The 21,813-nt window shown below is 35.4% G+C and overlaps 1 protein-coding gene across 1 annotated transcript in view; it reads right to left on the reverse strand.

The window, feature by feature from the left end:
* Positions 1-21,813, reverse strand: part of Cad87a (cadherin 87A) — a 639,019-nt gene that overhangs the window by 275,665 nt on the left and 341,541 nt on the right. The window contains exon 3 of the mRNA XM_076791575.1: positions 5,872-5,927. Coding sequence (XP_076647690.1) covers positions 5,872-5,927 — 56 coding nt within the window. The remainder of the gene's footprint in view (positions 1-5,871; positions 5,928-21,813) is intronic.

Here is a 21,813-nt window from a genome sequence, read left to right on the forward strand (position 1 = left end):
ACGAATTTATATTACATTAATTACTACTATAGTGTTCACTCGATATATGTCCAAAACACGGATCTAGCTAGAGACATATATTGGCCAGGAGGTACTATTCTTTGATACACTGCCGAACGTAGAAAAGAACAGTTAACACGTTCACGGACAGTAAAAATTTCAGTGAGCTGCAAACATAGACAGGCAATTTTTCTTGAAACTAGTTGTACTATCCGAAATCTGATTAGACATAAACAATAATAATAAGTTAACTGTCATTAGTAATGACAGTTGGTCATTACTTTGAAATGTATATTAATTACAAGAACTTAAGGTTGTATAAAATTAAATGAATAAAAATTGGCTTTAAAATTTGAATGCTGTAGCATTCATATCATTTTGCATCACTATGAAAATGAATGCTACAGGCCACTTCGAGGCAGCTTCGAGGCCACTCGAGCTTCGCAGCCCCTCACGGGGTATACCCCGCAGCAGTGGGGATAGTTCTAGGACTTTTATCGGCTAGATATTTGGGCCTTATATCGAGTAAAGACTGTATATCAAAATCAAGAATTTAGCAGCCTTTCCTTTTCATTACTTCTTATCCACCTCCAAGTGTAGATAAAATTTATTCGTTTATACCTAATGAACGATTGACTATTTTTAATCTAATGACGAATACAGGGTGGTCTAGTACATATTAACACTTCGTTATCTCGACTGTTTTTGAAAACATGAAAAACTTTATTATTCAAAGTTTTTCAGGAGATGAAAGAGTTTTGGAGATTTCAAGCTCACCTTCATTTTTAAAAATGGAAACATGTGTTTTTCTATGTACTATTCGACGGAGCTCGTTATTCTCTATAAAAAAAAGTGTAAACCTATGTATGTCAAAAAATGATAAAAGTGATAAATGTTAAATGATAAATGATTTTTTTATACTACAGGAAATGACAAGCTGCATCGAATAGTGCATAGAAAAATATATGTTTCCATTTTACATTGAAATCTCCGAAACTCTCACCTACAAAAACAAAAACTATTGTTGCCATATTGTAGACCTCTTTATACTGAAAAACTTTGGTTAATAACGTTTTTTCATATTTTGATGAACTACCCTATATATCCGTTAGTCCAATAAAAAGTTATCCTACCAATGCCCAACCCTGACGTAGAAATTAAAGTAGCCACCCGATATGACGGCGCCATTACCTGTCAAAAACGATTGAAATCGCTCGACTTTAAACAAGCATAACTTTTGAACCAGTGAATTCCTTTTGAACCAGTGAACGTTAAAACTTGGATTTTTAACATTTTCTCGTCAAAATCCACGGGATTATATTAAAAGAAGTCCAAAATTTGTGGTCCCGTAAGTTACAGTTTAGCCTCGATTGATGTTGAAATAAACTTTATTTAAAAGTAAAGTTGGATTTTGAAATAAAAACTGAAGATAGGACTTGAAAGATCAGCTGCGCACCTTCAAATGATATACGTTAAACCTGTAGATTATAATAGTATTTCTTGATCAAAACACTCCATAAAATTGACATTCTGAAATCGGGCATTTAATATGCAACGACCTAATAATATAACTGTTCAAATTCCTTGGATCATCGCATCACGCGCGTAGTGCAGTACGATAGGTTGGCTAGAGACAAAAGTGATGATTGGCATCGAGTACCACCAATGTTTAGAGTGCAACAGCCTCGACTGCTGTCACATGTATTTTCGTTATTGGCTGAAACCGTCACATCTACAAATCGGATTGCGTGACGAGAAGTGAAGAGAACGCACAGCACTAAGCGTTAAAGCTGGGGTCAGATGAAGTGAGCGGAATACTACTCTTGCCCTTGTACCGTGCCGCTGGCCAACTTGTCATCGCTTCACAACGCTTGCCAGCGAGCTCTGTCATATTAAGTTATCAACGAGCATTCGGCCATCACGAGTAGGAAATTGACAGCATAATTTGATTGGACTATACGTCTATGTCTGTCGTGTCAAGTTTTGGATTGATGTGTAAGTTCTGTCGCTTATGTTTTCAGCACAGTTTTATTTAGAAAATAACGATTTGTCTTAATTGTATTTCATATCGCTTTGAAGTTCTAGTCTTCCTCTTCCAAACGCATCTTGAATTGTATTCTAGCTCAGTTAAAAGTCGCTCAGTCTCATTTCAAATCACCCGTTTCCAGTCACTTTTTCTTTCTGCCCATTTCTCCTAATTACCTTATCTAACCTATCTACCCTATCTATTGCACACTTTAATATTCCTTGGTTCTCACCCACTTTCTCTCTTTCCTTTTCTTTCGCAGCCCTTCCAGGCAATTTATAATCGTCTTGCTCTGCTTTCCACTCACTACCTCTTCCATACTAAGACCTCTATCGGTTTCATTGCAATCTCTTATCGCTTACAACATATATCGAAACCAATATCTTCACATATTCTTCGAATTTGAATGGCGACAATGTTAACCCCTCAACTTACGAATTAAATGAAATTCGATATGACCGAGCGTACATGGAATTGTAATGGATAGTGTAATATTTGTAAGGTAATATTTGTTGTTAGAGATGTTCTACCGGAGACGAGTTTGAACATCGCCGGGTTAAGAACGTTGCAATGAAAAGCAGTATCAAGATCGATTTTGCATTACAAGTAAGTCTGGGAATGGTTATTCACGTCTGCCGGTGTACAGCCAGTCTGGAAGTCGTAATGAAAAAGAAACAAACTGCTCAACGGAAGGAGACGGAGAAGAATTCATGGCTCGCGAAGGAGAAACTAAAGGCAAACAGCAATGCGTGCAACGAAAGTAACGGAATTAAGGGTGGCGAGGGTGACGGAGGCGGATGTAGGTGGAAATGGCGGGCAATGAGTGAAGGGGAAGAGTGGAAAAGAAACGTGAGAGGAAGAAAAAGGTAGCGGAGGGCAACATTTTTTCTTCCGGTGGAAAACCGTTTCAAGACTTCTTCTTCTTCTTCTTCTTCTTTTTCGAGAGAGAGAGAGAGAAAGAGAGAGAGAGAGAGAGAGAGAGAGAGAGACGCGGCTTTCTACGGGGGAAAAAAGAGAACGAAATGGGCAAGACGGTTCGGTTGGAGCTTCCTATTTCCTTTACCGGAAAAAGGAAACGCCTTTCCTCTCTTTCTTTCAGTTTCGACGAATCTGATTTACTTTCTTGCTGAAAGAGTTGGACACCGACATAGAATAACTTGAAATAACTGTTCGACTACTAATAGAGTTGCCGAAGTTGCATAAACCAGAGTCTCCGTTCTTATCATCAAGTGTCTATCCACTGCGGAGTCTGTCAACTTTGGAAACGCCCCCCCCCCCTCCTCCGCCGTTTATTCGGGTATTCGCGAATCGATTCGAAATGCTCGAAATACGTTAAATCGCGGAATAAGAGGTAAAAATCGATGCAGCCGCGAAAATCATAGCCGCGTCCCTCCCCACGGCAATTACGCCGCGCCGCGCCGGTACGTGCGCCGCCCTTGAATGCATCGTTAGAACGTGATTGATCCATATTTCTGAGTGTGCAAACGTTTCCCTTTGAGTGATCAACGGTATACAAGCGCCGAGCAAACAACTCGAGTTTCAAAAACGCAGCCTACGGCCGGGCAGCCGCTTCTATCGGGTTTTTCTCGAGGTTAGACGCGGCACGAATATAGCGGGAGAAAGCACCGTTTATTTCGATACTAAATGTCACGATTCAGTTTTCACTGCTTTCCCAAAGGAACAGTAATTTTCCAAAGAAAGAGAAGGTAAAGATCCCGAATACAGCTACAGTCTATTCGAAAATACTCTACGTACTGTTTTAATAGTAAAAGTCGTACATCATGTCTTACAACTGAGTGCGTTTTTCAAATGAAAAATATTGAAAATAGTAATTCAAACACTTTCATCCAAATATGATAGTATTTCAAGATTTATTTAATTTCTCAGTTTTACGTACAGTAAACATACACATCACAGACACTTTAAATCAGAATAACTTTTTCGTTAATACTAACTTTTTTTCCGTTGAGTTAGAAATGTTCGCTTGTTCTGTTTCTATGTCCCAATTTAATCAATAAATGCTATTATGTCTAAAACTATTGGTTATTTGAAAAAATGTTTCATGCAAAACCTTTTCTGTTTCGAGGGACATGGAATTCAGTGCCACTATGTTGTTTGTAATTGTAGGCACCAAGGACACGTGAAGGTCATCTTTATTTTCTTTTAATGGAATCATCTAATTTTTTATGCAATATTCGATGCATCTCGGTATTCTGAATACAAATGTATGAACCTATTTATGTCGAAAAAGTATTACTTTGGGAGATATTTTAATTTTAACACATTGTTGACCGGCAATTTTACGCAAGAGCTATGTAATGTCACCAGCTATTATTTCGTAATTAAATGTAGAACTAAAATAATCTAAATAAACTTTATTATACATAATGCATTCAAATGAAACTTTAGACATATCTTTTATATAAATTTTTATATCCTTTTTTGGTATGATATTGTCCCAACAACGTTTGGTCATGAAAAGACGAGTTAACTCGTGACCGGTCAGCAATGTGTTAATATTTATAAAAGTGAAAAACTTTCTGGTGAAAGTTTGTTTTACTTTTTCATCGTACTAAACATCCCGTGAACATGTAGGCTGTCGGGCGCACCAGACTTTAGCCATTTTCTCAAGAGAAGCTTGACAAATTGTATCGTTAGGCTGCTTCCCTCGGTTCAACCACAGCGTAGACGAAAATACTCCTGCCATTCGGTTGATTGGCCTTCGTTTCTGATGTACCAAGGCAGACAGGTGGTTGTCTGTTACTTATCGAAGGTATACAAATACAATATAAACTTAACACGTTGACTAGGCACTTTAGACTTGTTCATAAACGATTGTTATCGAATAAAAATTGTTGAGTAACACGAGTAACTAGATAATGACATTGGTTGATAACCTTAATGTCAACTACGAATAAAATTAATTTATTGCACTTGTAAGAAACGTACGTTGACATAACGAAGTAGGATTGCACGTAAATGTAATGAATAAATTTGGCTGAGTATCCGAGTGTTCAAACATGTGACGTTGTGTCTTGAGCATATTCGTACGTATGTCCCGGAAATACATATGTATAACGGAAACACTAAGTTCCGACAAACATTGTGGGCGGTGAACAACTACGAAAATGTGGACAGTACATAGAAGAATATAGTTTTAAATATGCAGAGATTTTTAGAGGTTTTAGCAGTTTAACATTGTCTTTAACGATGTTTAATTTGGAAATTCGATCTTAAGAAAATTAAAGGCAATTTTTGTGTACTATATGAATATTCTTTATCTTTTCACAGAAAATATCTCGTTGGCATAAACTGTATATAGATAATGTATCCGAGCTAAGTTGGATATTTTAACGAGTAAAACATCTCGGTGGGAGAAGTAATCTATTAATTGCCATATTTTTTAATCAATAATGATAGCAAATGCCAAGATCGATAGTATTAAGGAAAGATAAAATTTCAGAAATCGTCTTCCTCAGAGTCTTTTTTCTATCACTTACTTTAATAATTTATTTAGTTCACATATCTCAAATATGCAGAAATTCTTATTTTCCCCAAAATTGCGAGACTTTATATTAAAAAGAGTATCTATTAAAAATCACAGCTGTGATATCAATACACGATGATTAACAGTACATGATACATGAAAAAATAGTACTAATTAACTGAATATTTGTATCTGTTGAAACTGTCTATCTTCAGACAATAATATTGATGTACATATTGATGGTATTTTGAAATGGACCCCAAAAACAGTAGAATGGAATATCCATTGCGATGGCGATGATGATTGTCGTCTCAAAATTGAACGATTAAATTACTAAAAATTGCAAAGCGACACTCACCGGTACATGTAGCCGAAAGACAAACTACCAGCAGTAGAATAAGCTCCATAGGGAACCTGAAATCAGAAGGAAAATTGTTTATCGACTGTCTTGTATATGATGAAAACGGCGGAAAAATATTAAGAAAATAATCATTTAATCACATTATTATTTCACAAAATCGAAGAACACTATCTCTTCGTTTATAGGATGAACAAATTTTTTTCTTATTTTATTAAGGCTATTAGAGACGATTTAGCACCGCATTCATTCATATCATTTATTAGTGAATTTTTATTTCAAGGGGAAACAAGGTTTTGAGAAAACAAGAAAAAAATTTGTGATTGTACGTAACGATAAGGTTATTATCGCAAACATTCCTTTCAATAGTGGACTAAAAAGTGCGGCGGTATACAATAAATATAAACTTTCGTTTTTTTCTATGAAATTCTAAACGACGGAGAATTTCTCATCGCAATAACCACAAAATAAATAGCAGTAGCGCGAGGAGTTAAGGACACAGAAGTGAAAGGCACAGTTAAATGAAAAATTCCTCAAATGTTATTAAATACGATTCTGTCAAGAACAACTGTTGCTGACGAGACGATTTAATTAAGTGGCGTTGTCGCTACCGTAGAAAAGCTTCGTTGCACAATGTGCATATTTGCCATGACGCCTTGACGTATGACACGTGACGACAGAAATGCAGCTGGTGCCTGCAGCGTCACGTACCTACACGAAACACGAGGATCGTGAGGACAATTCCGAGGACGATTTTATCCCTGTCGTCGTTCTCAATTTTCCTTGCAGCCTGATGCGGCAATTAGAGACAACGTTCTCACATGGTTGGGATCAGAAACCACTATACAATTATCTTAATGAAATTCATTAAAACGCTCTTAAATTATCATGAGGCAATAATAACTGAGAATAATTAATTATAATCATTGTAAGCCTGACTTGTTGAACGATGACAGTACTTTAATGAGTACGAAGTTTACTTTTAAATATGATCCAACAACGAATTACAACAGTGTAGTAGAATTTTTATGCACTCCATTGTTTATAATATTCACAGTTCTACCCATATAAGTGTAGCTCATGTACTGTAATTAATGATGTTGTATTTTACTGTTTCCCAGAAAAAATGTGCAATGATAAATGTGATAAGTAGACGGTGGATGCATTTATGCATTTATGGTATTGTTACGTATGGAGACGTATCTCCACGTTCATTTCGATCAGAAGTTCTAATCTCTTTTTCTGAGAACAAAAAGCGTCCCAACAGGCCCCTTGTTTAATAATTGTACTCCGGCTGGACGCAGCTGGCACGAAGCATGATTCAGTAACAGCACCGTACGATTTCCTAATATGGAAATCTTCAAAACATCCCCTTCTGGAATGTTTTGTCAAGATAGTCTTTGATAGGAAACATCCTGGCTAACCCTTCGTTTTACCCCTATAAACAAAAGATCCAGCTGCAAACCTTAAACTCACTAGAAACGACAAATACGAGTATGCGACCGTAAAATAAAACAGATACATTCCCCTCTCATTTTTAGGGTATATAAACCCATGCATTTTCATCCTCTTTGGTTAGTCGAGAAGCGGTTCAGAAGTGATTCGGTCGCGGTATAGTAATCGTGCAGTCACGTCGCGTTACACGCGTAAGAGTCAGTTCTAGTGAGATCGGGTAAAAGTCCCTTTCGAATCAAACGTAACCTTATAGAATCCGTTAGTTCGTGTATATTCTATTTGGCTTTCAACAATCGCTCTCCGACCCCGCATTGCCAGTGCGTCAACACCGTGCATCACTAGGTAACAATTTCTCTAATTGTACACTTACCACATTCACTCGCGACACAGACAATTACACTTGTAACTATTCCAATTCAGAATAAATTGTCTTGTTTGTTAACTCGCGTAATCTACAACCCTTAATTATTGCCTAATATCCTAATCTAATAATTGAACGTTCCCACATGATACAATCTTACCGCTCGGATTGTATCAATTAAATTATATATAAGTTACGAGGCTTACTAATCCTAATTCAAATCAACAAAGATTTCAATATTAACTAATAATAGAAACCATATTCCTGGGGTAACAACCCCTCGCCGGCCTCTCGCGTTGCACGCAGCCCTGGCTCGTAACAGTATTTACACATTTCTGAAGTATAAGAACATTAATAACATCTCTACTCTATTCTTACCATAAGGAATTTTCTAGTTGATAAATTTAACTTGCTCCTCATCTTGGTTTTATAAAATAATCTATGAACGTTGGAAATTGCATAAAGATCTGCAGTCTAGTCATAAATAAGGACGAAATAATTGAAAAGTTAAAAATGGTAAACCGGGATTATTGATGATTAAATAAGAAAATATAGTAGTCACGGCGAATGCTAAAATGCAAAAGCATGCTATTAAAAATAACTTCTGAAATTCAAATTGATTAAATAATGAATTTTTCTTATTAAATAAACTATTAACTATTTTTTACATAATTATATATAAACAACTTCTTGTTTATGTGATTGTCTATTACAGTAGTGTCATAAAATTTTTATATGCGTTACGATTTCTTCTTCAGAAATAGAATAAAAATTTTGAAGGTAAACATTGAAGTTTTCCGATAAAATAACAGCTATTTCCATCGAAAATTGGAATTTTTAAAATTGGTTATTGCAAATACTAGTTTTACTTGCGCACCTGAAGCGAGTATTTTGCTTTTTAAATTCAAACGGAAATTGACGGAAATATTTCTGGTATCGCAAATGCATTTTTGAAAAGCACGCCTCGCACAAGCCGATACATGTGTACCGTTCACAGAAATTTTTCATTGAAATTTTCAGTTACACGATAACATCAACGAATGAAAAAGGTATAATTTAATATATGAAAATAAGATCACTGTAGACATTTTCAAGTGAAGTTTATTATAGCGTTTATTTGTTATTGCATATAGGTTTCTTAGAATATGAGTACGGCCGCATAATATTTATATTACATAATAATTTTCTTACTATTCGCAGTCTGTTCGTATCTGTTTGGTAATTTTACATTACCGCTTTCGCCAAATTAGTAATATGAAATTACCTGTGTTTTAAATCTTTATGTTTTTAAGAATATCATTAGTTTCAGAGTATCATGATTCCCCTAAACTGCGATACTTTTGAGTGGCTATAATTGCGTTATTCCCTTGTTGGATCTCATAAAGTTCGCAGACAAAGGTTTATGACATTAAACACAATCTTCTAAGAAAACATTTTTTATTATGGCTGAAAAACTAAATTCCAGTCTTTTAAAACTGCTGCTTTACATATATATTTACATGCGACCTGCTTCGTAAAGCTTTGAACGTGAAAATTCTACGTTAGAAAAATGACTTTGTATTTACCGCTTCCATCTCTCAAAATTCACGAACAATAATAACAGGACAATAGGTATTAATTATGTGCAAGATCATGTCACTTCACTAATCTGGATGAACGAGGTTTTATTATATTAACAACTCCCATAGCAGCAGAGAGCTGTGACCGACATGTTCCATCAGCATCCGTTATGAGCTACGGGTTTCCATTAGTCGCACCCCTGACCACTATGGTGTACAATGACCTTGGCATCTACCAATAGTAGTGCTAGGGTAATTAACAAACAGTTCATGCGATTGGCATTACCTATAACACTGTCCAACACGAAAATTGTTTTGCAATACCTGTTGGGTGATTCTTATACACTTTGTCATTCTAAAACCGAATCTGAAAGTAGAATTGCTCCATCACGCAACGTTTTCGAAAAATTTTGGTTTTTGTAAAAATGCCCGATTTTGATACGAAACGACGTGTTACGCAAAAACTAAATACGCGAGAAAGTTCAAATTTGAGTCAAGAGATAGAGGGGACTCTCCTCTACATATCTATATAGCCAATTATATTTTTATGTACTTCCTAATAGTTGTAAATGGTTGTTAAAATTTGAAAATGTGCCGACGCGGGTACTTTGTACGCTCTATTTTTGTATTTATGTGAAAAATCCTTTATCTAGCAGGAATTTACTATACAGGAATGCATTCTACAGACATTTCTGGTAAAGAAACCATTCACGAAAAGTATTTGGTTCCCTTAGTTTACGAGAAGGTTAAGAAAATATTCATTGACAGCTTGTGCGCGACGCGTTCGCGCCAGACGGCCATTGCAGCCTTTTCACGACTCGCCAGTGCCGTCGCTATGCGTAGTCGACGTTGGTACCACTCAAGTATGTCTTTGCTTCCTATGCTTAATTACATACATTTTTTTGTCTCTTTGTTTGTAATTGTTGTATTTGTTTGTATTTGTTTAAAATAAAATTATTTTAGTAATTTCTGTGAAATAAATATACTGATAAGCGCCTTAATGGTTCTTCCTTGACAATAAATTAGGCCAGAACAAGTTTAACAGACGAATATAACGGTTTCTAAGTAATTATATCATAAATTACTAACAAACGAGAACTACGAATTAAAGGAAATATTACTGTTCCAACTAGAAATAAATGTTTGTATTGTACTTGATTTAGTTCGGTCTTAAATTTAATATCATCTATGTAACTCGTCAATGAAAATTACTTACGACTTTTACAACAACTGAATATTTTATGTTTCATTCTGGTGTACATTTAATGCCACCCAATCAGATGACATCTATGATGAAATAGGAAATCCTAAGTGGACAGCAGATTTTATGCATTTATGACAAAAATGAGTAGGTGTAATTTGAAGTAGTAAAATATTAGAAGAATTTTTAAATACTGTGATATTATTTTAAACCCATTAAACATATTAATACAGGAAATAAAGTTCTATTTCACTCCGCTTTGTTGCAATTCCGGTAGGAAATTTTTATTTCGCATAAAGATCCGCTTTCTAATCATAAGAACAATTTGATGATTAAGAAAAATTGATTATCGAAACATTATATTGTCAAATCAGCTTAAATGATCCAGTGTCCGTGTATTGTATAAGTAATTACGGCATACGGGCTGTAACGTAGCACATAGAAATGTTCTGAGGAAACAACCTAACCTCAGCAGCGGAAGTCGTGATTCATGTTTCCAGGCTTATTCAACCATTTAAACTCCGTACGTAGCATGCATTAGCGTCAGTTATTATCATTCTAATTGCAGTAGCACTTTCGTGAAAATGCTGAATTATAACTATAGAGTTCGTAACGTGAATGGATCCGAATGTACTTGTGAAAGATGTTGCCAGGACAAACGCCTTCTAACATAAATATGCTTCTTCGCTGCGATCATTCTGATGTACCATTAGGTTCAATGTCGACTAATTCAGAGGCATCTCCGGTGACATATGTATACCACGTACACATAACTAAATACCTTTTGTTGATGCGGAGACAATTATCATCGTTGGTATTAGAACAGAACCAACAAGTTGCTTACAGGGAAATTAAAGTCATAATATCCGAATCATGTTACGTTATTCTCTGCGTGGTGAAATGCTGCTATCATACGTATATTAAACTTTTAATAGATATTATGGATAAAGAATTTGCACAGGAATCAATTAATTCACATGTAAAAAACCAAAAGTAAATGCACTTTTTGATACTATACCAAACATTTAGTTAAAAAGATACAGTATTTACTCGATATATGTCATATATGTCAGGGACATATGTCAGCCAGGAGATACTTCTTTGATCCACGCCGAACGTACAAAAGGACAGCGAAGCTCGAGTGGCCTCGGTCGTCGAGGAGTCTAACATAGTAATCCAATAACAAAACTTCTTTATTTTTCATTATTTTTTTATGGGATTTTCACAAGCATGTTCGAGGCATTTTTTTTTTTAATGAAATTGATACCAAATATATTTGCTTGGGTAATGAACGATAAAAGTTTCAGGCGCCAAGAAGGACAGCGTATGGAAAAGGAAGAGACGTAGACAGACAGTGTTTAAGATTTTTAGATGTTTTTCCTCGAAAATACTATCAATTGAAGCGTCTTCAACAGCATTAAAAAAATTCCTTTGGAGAATGAATCAATGATACTGTTCGGTCCCACACAGACCGAACGTGAGATTTACCACATAAACACGGTCGGCTGCAATAGCCACTTGACTCTTGAGGCGACGCGACGGTCCCAAGATTTGGGTGTCATCGGACACCACTTCGAGACCTCCGTGAGCGAGCCCATTGAAAGGGCAATATACAAACATTTCATTTTCTAGATCATCTTTCCCATATCCTTCACACCTAATCCATTCAGATAATCTAAACACAATTCCACCAAATCGCATTCCTACTCCGACGACCAAATGCACCACCCACTAACCAATAGAAGAAGAGTCCGAGTTAACCATATAGACGACACGACACCGAACGAGCAGAAAGCTAAAATACCTCGAATGAAGAACACAAATCGATCGCGTCGAGAACACAATTATCGCGCAGACAAACTCGTTGTACGCATTATGCCTCGTCAACTGACTTGTGATTGTTAAGTTTTTAAATATATCGAGTGTTATTCCAAAACGTCGAGTTCCTTTGAAATAGACGTAGTTACCCCGTAACTCCGTCAACCGAATATCGTCCGCGAGCAAGCGAAACGGGATTTACGACCCCGCCAAGTCCGACAGGCGGATTGACGACATTTCGGACGCCTCAGATACATTTGAAAATTGAAGCCTTACCATTGTAACGACGTATAATACTTCCTGTACGATTCCTTGGGATCATTTTATTAAGCTTTTAATGAAATGTGTACTACTAAATTTACAGTAATATAAGGAACACGATCAGAGCTTTACATGACCGAACATATTCCTCATTTTTATTCTATAAGACAGTGACAAAAAAATCGCACAACAATTTCTAAGACGTCATTGTAAAGGGGAGGTTTCAAATCTGTGGTGAATATAGCCACGAAAAAATTTGCCAATGTTTTTACAGAGATCTCAATTTATAGCATTATTAAAGAAAAATAAGTCTTTAATTACCCACCCGCTCCATTATGTGAAAATATCTTAGGAGAAAATAGGCAATGTTTTTCTTAAGTAGAAGCATCAAAACGAGACCAAAATTTCTATGCTATTGTTTTTTTTCATGAAATTACCACCATATCTGCAATTTATCCAGAATCGAAAATTTAGAGTTCAAATGCTTTTTGGTTCCACTGTACAAACATTCAGTTTTTGGTGGTGTACGTACATATATTTAGTGTACAATAGTAGTAGTCTTGTTGATATAATCTAAATTTTTTATTATTTTATTGTATACAATATACGACTAGAAAATGAAAGAAAGAAGAATTAGAATTTTGTGAACAAAAGATTATAAGCACACTTTTGTATACAAATGGTATATTTAAGAGTATCGTATAACACGATAAAAAAATTTTTATAAAAAACGCAAAACAATCCATTTTTTCCAAAATCCATTTAAAAAACGCAAAATAATCTGGGAAGAATGTTAGTGATCAAACCATAATAATTATGCTGCTGCTCTCTATGGGAAAGTTTTTCCATAGATCTAATTTATAAAAATCTAGTTGCACAAATCCAATTTCACTAAATATTGTTCATTTTTTAGTTTAGTCCCATTTTTATTAATCTATTTTCTTCTTTAACAAATATAAATCCAAACATGTTATTACACATTTTATTAACTATGGTTTACATTCAATACTTGTTGAAACATTTCCAAGTAAATAAATAATCATGCCTCGCGCTCCTACATTAATGGTAATTACTTTCCCCTAATTTGTCAGCGAATCGAGTTTATTCAAAACTTAGATAATTATCTGTGTCACGTAGGTGCGAAATCTGTATTTGTGATTTCCATGGGACCCAACTAATTTACACTTGAGATCCGTAAATTTTATGCTCGTGCTATCATTTTGTTCCGCTCACGTACTACCAAATTTACATTTGCACTCGTAGAATTTTGTCGAAGTGAATATTGTGGACAATATTGATCATGTTAAAACTGGTAATAACGTGGAAAATGTATTTCTACTATAAAATTTTCAAAAATGTAGGATGTGCTATATTTTTTTCCCGTAGTGTAGTTCTAAAGAGCGTATCAGAGTTAATGTCTTTAAACCAGCACATTATTTCCATAGACAATAGTAAAAGTGCTAAAATATCCAGGCTGTACCGATATGATACTTTGCCTACTTTGCCGACTGTACCGATATGGTACTTTGCCTACTTTGCCGACTGTACCGATATGGTACTTTGTTATCGCATAAAAATGAACGTGCCGATATCCTCCTTATTCGGTGCAGTAACTATTTTTCACGTTTTCCATATTTGACTCCTACCTCCTCCCCCGAGGGACATATCGGTTTTCCTGCTTGAATATTGAACCGGATTTCGTTAATTCCTAAAGCTATCGGTCCGATATTTTTTTCTTATGATTTACAGAACTTATCTCGATGATGAATGGTCTGCGGTCGCTTTGATTCGGGCATGCGATAGTAGGTATACTGGCCACTGCGAAATGGAAACCGCGGCGCACCGTATCGACGCATTGAACGGCGTTCACTGTCAAAATGCGTTCTGAAACCACTGCATTCCTACGGCATTGGTGCGTATATGTACAGTATGCACCGCAGAATGTCTCTCTATGTGTACACCATGTGTATGCTTGCACTTAATACCTAATGAAACCGATAAATGAACAGTGCTACGCTACGGAATATCTCTTGTCGATTAAAGCAACGGAAGCAACCAATTTTGCATGAAAACGCTATCTCTGTAAGGTAATTTCACCTGATATATTGAAGAGTTTAAATAGTTGTAAACAATAGAGACATGCTTTCTTCAACGAAACAAACGTTTAAATGTCTAGATATCACGGTAAAAAATGTAAAAACATTAAACTTTGCAATCTAACAAATATTGAGCACTTAGAACATCTTCTTAGTCTTCTTCGTGATCTTAATAGAAACAGGAAATACATTGGGCCTTATTTGAGACTTATCGCCATTATTGTCAATTTTGTAATTGCGCCAACAAACCACATTCTGTGTTTCATCATCCTTAATATCATGGTCTAATATCAAGTGTTTCATATTAAGTACATTGAATGTGTTTCATATTAGATACGTACATATACATGTACGTATTTCTATAGAAAAATAATAATTATACTTCGATGAAAATAAATTTTACGGTTATCTTTTGAATACTTACAAATAAACATGTTTCATAATAATATACAATACGATATGTAATAGTTTAGTAGATATTTAAATTGAAAACCTTTGTAAGTGATGCTGATGGTGCAGTAGTGGTAAACATTAAATACATAACACGAATTTTGTTATAGTTCGAAATAATACTAAATAATAGATCTATCATGGATATCATTGTTTAGGGGACTGTAGTTGTTTAAATTAAAGTACACAGTGACTTAACTTGTGCATTGTCTTGAACAATTAAACACTACCTCTAGAATGAAATGAAATTGTCATTAATAATTAAAGACACCTAAAAAAAAACAGTTTACAGTATGATAATATTTTTATATATTTTATTTCTTTACCCAGGATGACAGTGGCTACTATATCATAATTAAGGAAGTATTATGAACCGCACATAAGTGTATTTTACCAGTTTGTTTTATTATAGTGAATAAACAGTCTCGTCGTGACGAACCAGTGGTCACGCTGTGACGGTTAAAAGGTTTACTTTAACATGCAAAACTGTACCAAGACGAATATGGAAATTAGATACAGCACCTATCGTGCCTTGCCATCAGAGTCAATCAGAGTCGCCAGATCAGGGGAACTGACTCGAATTGAGGGGAAAAAGTTGCTCTCTCTCTGTCAGTACCGGATTAGTCACGAGACATTGTGACACATACCGGGTCGTGGCGAAAGCGTGGGAGAATAGCGTCGTAGAAGGGGAAAGTAAAGTGGGGAGACAAGTCTAAATCTGGCGACTCTGCTTGCAATAGTTGTCCGTCTCACTTTGAACATACAAATGTCATAAGTCCGAAGTGATTGCAGTGCAGCAAACAGGTATTACGATTGACGATATACGTGGAGTCTTTCTTTCGGAAAAAAGCCAAATAATATGGATTTTTCTACTCATATTCGACTGATAGCGACGTGATTAATAACAAACTTAAGAAAATCAACGAAACCTATTTTATATTTTATTATTAGGAAATGATGAAACTAACAAGTATACATATTGGTGTCATATGTATACAATTAAAATGTCTTCAGAAATTGATACATTAAACTATACTTTTCTGTAAAACTAAAGAAAACACCAATTAAAATACAGTGGCCGAAATAATGATAGGTTTCTTTGCGCGAACTAGGTTGTTTAGTGTTCTTATTTCTACCTACGTTGTGGAACGTATCTTGCGGTATCTGTTATTGTTTTTAGCTGTTATTGTTGCTCGCGTAGATAGCTAGACGTGTTTGACGTTTACATAAGACGTTTTTTACATAAATTAAGAAATTTATTGATAGTTATCGCGTTAATAGAGTGATATAATCATAGTTTCACAGTGATTCATCTAAAACATACTTTCGATAATTCATAGTTTGAAAAAATTGTACAAAGTAAGAACAAAACTCGTTTCTATACAATTTTAGTTTAAATTATGTAATCATTTAATGTTTTTAGAGCATAATGGGTCTTGGAAGGCCTTTAGACTTTAGATGATCATGAAAAGGGTTTAATCGCTGCTTTCAAGGACGAATTTCTCCCCCCCCCCCCCCCAAAATTAGGCAGCAAATATGACTCCACAAAATCTGCTGACCATCCAAAGAAGTTAAGCCAGAGGAATATATGAAAGATTTTTCACGAAGCTTGAAAAAATAAATTGAACACGTCGCAAATAAGGACAAAATTAGATTTGCCAATTATTGTACAACGTGTGCAACTAGTTTTAAAATCGACATGACGCTTTCCATACATAAAACGTGCGAAAAGGCCCCCTCTCATAATCTTCACAAAGATGAGAGATTAGTATTTACCCACGATCTTATGTCGTGGGCGAAAAAATGAAGAGGTGTGATTTTCGCAGGGGAGAAAAAATTTAATCTAGGCGGTACGGATGGTTTTCAATGCTGCAGACGCGATTTGTGAAATCAAAAAGAGGTCAGGATAAGCAAGAAGTATGGAGGAGGTAGCGTTATCATTTATCAGCTACCATCATGTGGATTCCGCCAAAGATAAATGCGAAAAAGTACAAATAATTGTTGGAGTATGCGTTAGATAAATATGACGACAGAATTGGCTGACCAAATAAAAATTTTTCAGCATAATAATGCCCCAATTCATTGTGTACAATCAATTAAAAAATACTTTGAAGCAGCAAAAGTTGAAATCTCCCCTTAGCCGTCAACAAGTCCAGACCTTAACCCAATGGAAAACCTTTACGACATTTTAGCTTATTTCGCACATATTGTACATTCCCAATTTTGTAATTGGAATTTCTTAACCATATTGATAATAATTATATTATTCGAACAAATTATACGTGTTACTAATTACATTATAAGGAATCACATACTGATAAATAATATTAGAACTGTTACATAAAACACGCATTTACATAAAAAAAATGAAGTGGTCTTAATATTATTTCGGACACTGTATATACGCTGGAAAGTAATTTGCATAAAATTCGTTTTTTCGGTACTCTGAAACTAACAAAATTAATTCTGAAAATTCGTGGGGTAGCGTATGAATGAACAGCACTTGGGTCTCACGTTTTTCTGTTATCGATCATACGCCTGCCTGTCGCAGCGTTTCTATGTATAGTTTGACAGTGACGGTCCGATTAATACAACACGTTTCTCTTGATTACACGGAAACCGTCAGCACCAGAATGACACACGGTATCCAAATCATATCGGGCACATGTTTCGTGAATTTTCAAATTTAATTTTCTAGAAAGTAAAAATTCATATGAGCGAATTTTAGATCGCTATTTTCCCATACATATACATACGTGAACAAACATTTTCCTGCTTTTACAACAAATCACGCTTTATCCTGCTAACAATTAAGGACTCCACAGGTTCTGTCTTAACAAAAATGTTTTCGCGTTATCTACAAAATGCCACGGTATGGCGTTATGAAGTCAAATTACCAACTTCTCAAATGTTTTTCAGCGTGACGAAAACGCGCGATAGCAGGGTCGGTGCTGAAGATCCCCTAAAAATTTCAAGTCAATTGGTCAATTAGAACTTGAGATATTGTGGCAACTGTTTCAGAAATGGGGTTTCGATAAAAACGCGTTCAATATCTCAAACGCCCACAACTACGTTAATGTTACAAATTCGAACAAACCTGTTCGCACACGTATTCTACGAACACTTATACTTCAAGAGAATACAAGAAAAAAGAAGTCGATTTTTTGAAAATGAAAAGTCAGGACACCCCTTAATTAATAAATATGGTTTATATTGCAGATCTTCATAAAAGCTGATGGCTCGATATTCGCTTGACAGATGTCCAACGATTCTAAGCGTAACGGTTAAGCGATCATTCTGTAGTCGAATGAAAACAATACTGACGATGTGGGTGCTATCGGCAAATGACGTTTGTCATTAAGTCGTACGTAACTGTAGTGGTCACACAGGTTTAGAAACGACCCCTAACGCAGTCGCAATTGTCACGAGTGGTAAATAGGTACACCCTCATTAGTTACCACTCGTCATTGTTGCTGCATTGATGCCTCTTAACAAAGGAGGCTCGAGAATGAATTCATGTCTGCACTGCCACGATACATTGTAGCTGTGTGCCTCATTATCATATGGGCATAGATACATACTGCGTTTAATTTCCTGTTCTTCGACAATAATTTAACGTTGTTTCTTGTTTCGAACCAATGGCACAAAACATTCGTTTCCCACTACACAATTCGCATAAAAGGTACCTCGTACATTTACACAATATTAATCAAATTCGACAATAACTACATTTTAATACGTGACATGTAGAATATTCAAAAGAACGTTAGAATAGGCACGCAATACAAAATTTTTGAAAAAGTCATATAACAATTAAAACAGTAATACGTAATCTGCCATTGGCCATCTTAATTTTTATGAAATATTCATAGCAATGTGTATGACTAGAAACCACGTCAATTGACCAGTTCAAAACACAGCAGGAACCATTATAGTCTGTTATCAAAATATTCCAAAACTTTTGAAGCGTATACGTCTTAGTTAATTAACACTAAACTTACCGAATATTAAAAGTGAATGACACGTGTTGCCTTATAAGAATGACAATATTGAGATTACCTAGACTTTTCGTTACTTGCATTATAATATACGCTTGATTTAAGGAATTTACTCATTAATTTTCTACGGAAAAGTCTTCATAATTACGACAATTTTCAAATAAAAAATCCGAGATCGGTCATTTGCTGGTAAGTTTAGCGTCGAGATAAGTCCAAAGACATCTGAGTGATTAAATGTGGGTTCACAGTATCCCACGTGCTGCGAATCACGTATCAAGATGATGAGAATACGGCGCCAATAAGGCCGCAAATCATCGAACAGGTAGATATGTACATCTCCGATAGAGTGGAATCGGTATCGTACCACGCGTTAATTAGTTGACGCTAAACATCACGACTGCGCCAACACTGCCACACCAAAGGCACGTTTGTTGCCACTTCTAGTGTAATGGTAATGCTTCATCGCGATATGACTAAACTAACTTCCCTTCTAGGTGGACATGTTTAATAAGGCTTGAGCTAATTGCATCAACTATTAACGTTGCAGTTACCCGGGCAACGCGAATTGCATTAATACTGCGGATAGGTGCTGTGACGTCGAACTTCTGCCCGCACCTAAATCATTCATTAGGGAAGTGGAGCACACCGAACCGTATAAGCTGTCGATTCTAGGGAATTGTAGATGTTTAATTGGTAAATTCGTTTCTCAGTACTCAAAGTCCATTCCATCTTCCGTCCGTTTTTCCTCTGCTTTTAAAGATGTACAATATATGTACATACCCTATGTACATGTCCTCAGATACTTTTTAATGTTAGTTCCTTACATTCTTACATCCGTTTTGGCTTTTGAAGTATTCTGAGAGATAATATGCATTTACAAACATTTTTTTATGGATAGCAGTACATTCAGCTGTAGAAAAATCAGTAGAAACTGTTTTTAACGAAGAGCTTTCAGCAACAGAAAAATTTTAAAACAGAAATATGCGAAACAAAAATATCAAAATATTGTACATGAAAATTTTTTAAAGAACCTATGTTTCTCTTGTAAAAACGAAACACTAAAACATACATAAAGAAATGGCCAGAGAGAGGCCAACTAATTTAGTATACATGGTGGTCCAGTACACATTAGCACATCATCATCTGTGTTGTTTCCGAAAATATGAGAAAATTTTATCAACAAAAGTTTTTGATAATTGTGCATATAAGGTTCCTCCTCACCGATTTTGATAAAATTTAAATATGTTGTAAAACTGAACATTCTGCAGAGCCCCTCCCTCACCCTAAAGAACAAATTCAACTATTCATAATAGGCAGATAGTGAAAAATTCGCAATAGTGACTCTGAAAGTTTTTTTGCGAATACCTCGGAAAATAAAGAGACCACTGCGTCGGTTACATCTATAGGAAACAATTATTCAGAATGATGACCTTGACAACATATTCCAATTTCATCAAAATCCTTGAGGAAGAGGTGTTTCGACAAGTTTCCCCAAAATCTAACCTAACGTCTAACCCGAAACTAACTCAAACCGAACCGAATCCAATTTTTATGTAGTTGTTGGGTTAAAGGGCCTAGCCGAATAAGATGGTCAAAACTGCCCTTAGACGTTTTTCAATAATTAATGAACCATTCGAAAGCTGACCAAGAAAAACCCCTCTGAGCCAAATTTCAACCCCCTATCTTGCTCGTGAGGGTAGTTACAGGGTAAATTAGATTTTGAGCTTTTCCGTGCATTTTCCGCACTCTGATGCTTCCCAAAATTCTGAAAAAAACGTGACATATTTTGGACCCTAAGGCGGATTTTTGAGAATTTTTTCCGATTTTTTGGATGCAAACTGTGGTCGTAAAAAATGAAAAACCTCAAAAAAATCGGAAAAATGCAGGTTTCTCAAAAATATGAAAACATGCTATTGAGCTGTTTAGTTCCCCAATAAAGTACCATAACAGGCAGTGTCCTCAATTTTTTTTTAGATTTTTTCTTGTGGGCACTTTTTGTCCAGACAAGAAAAACCGAATTTTTTCGCCGTTTCTGCTATTAGGAGGAAAGTTACACTTGTTGGTTTTATCGCAGGTATATATTAAGTCATTTTTAACGTTATTACATTGAAACAAGTAAGTGTTTGACCTCAGAAATATGTTTTAAGAGAAATATAAATTCTATTTCGTGCGATATATACCAGAATGTTCGCAATGTTTACAACGTCGCCGGTTGGCCGAGCAGACAAGGTGTCGGACTACGGAGCGGATACGTTGGGTTCGAATCCCGTCGAGGGTAAAGTTTTTATTTCCATACATCATCTTTATTTTTTCAATTTTTTATTACATGGTTTATTCATGTGATTTTTAAAATATTTTTTTAATGTTTTAAAAATATTTAAGAAACATTTTTGAGTAAAATATATGTAAATATAGTTTTAGAGTATCTATCACTTCCTCGATTCTCTAATTGTATATGATCTTCATTACGGTCCTCTCTAACATTCTTAATATTAAAATTCATTAATCTGGTTTCTAAGCCTTGCGTCTTCATAAATTAGGGAGGAAATGAGAAGAATTCTGAATAAATAACACGCAGCAAAGTATTAGTTTTTGTCAAATTGAAAGAAAAGGGCTACATACTACCACTATTTTTAAAGTGAGGTATCAGGTACAAATAAGCCTTAGCCATTCCTGTTTATTGTAACGTACATGAGGATGTATTTCCGTTTATAGTTACTTGATTGAAAACCATCATGAAGAG

Source organism: Halictus rubicundus, chromosome 8 (assembly GCF_050948215.1).
Source record: "Halictus rubicundus isolate RS-2024b chromosome 8, iyHalRubi1_principal, whole genome shotgun sequence".
Classification (NCBI taxonomy): Eukaryota; Metazoa; Arthropoda; class Insecta; order Hymenoptera; family Halictidae; genus Halictus; species Halictus rubicundus.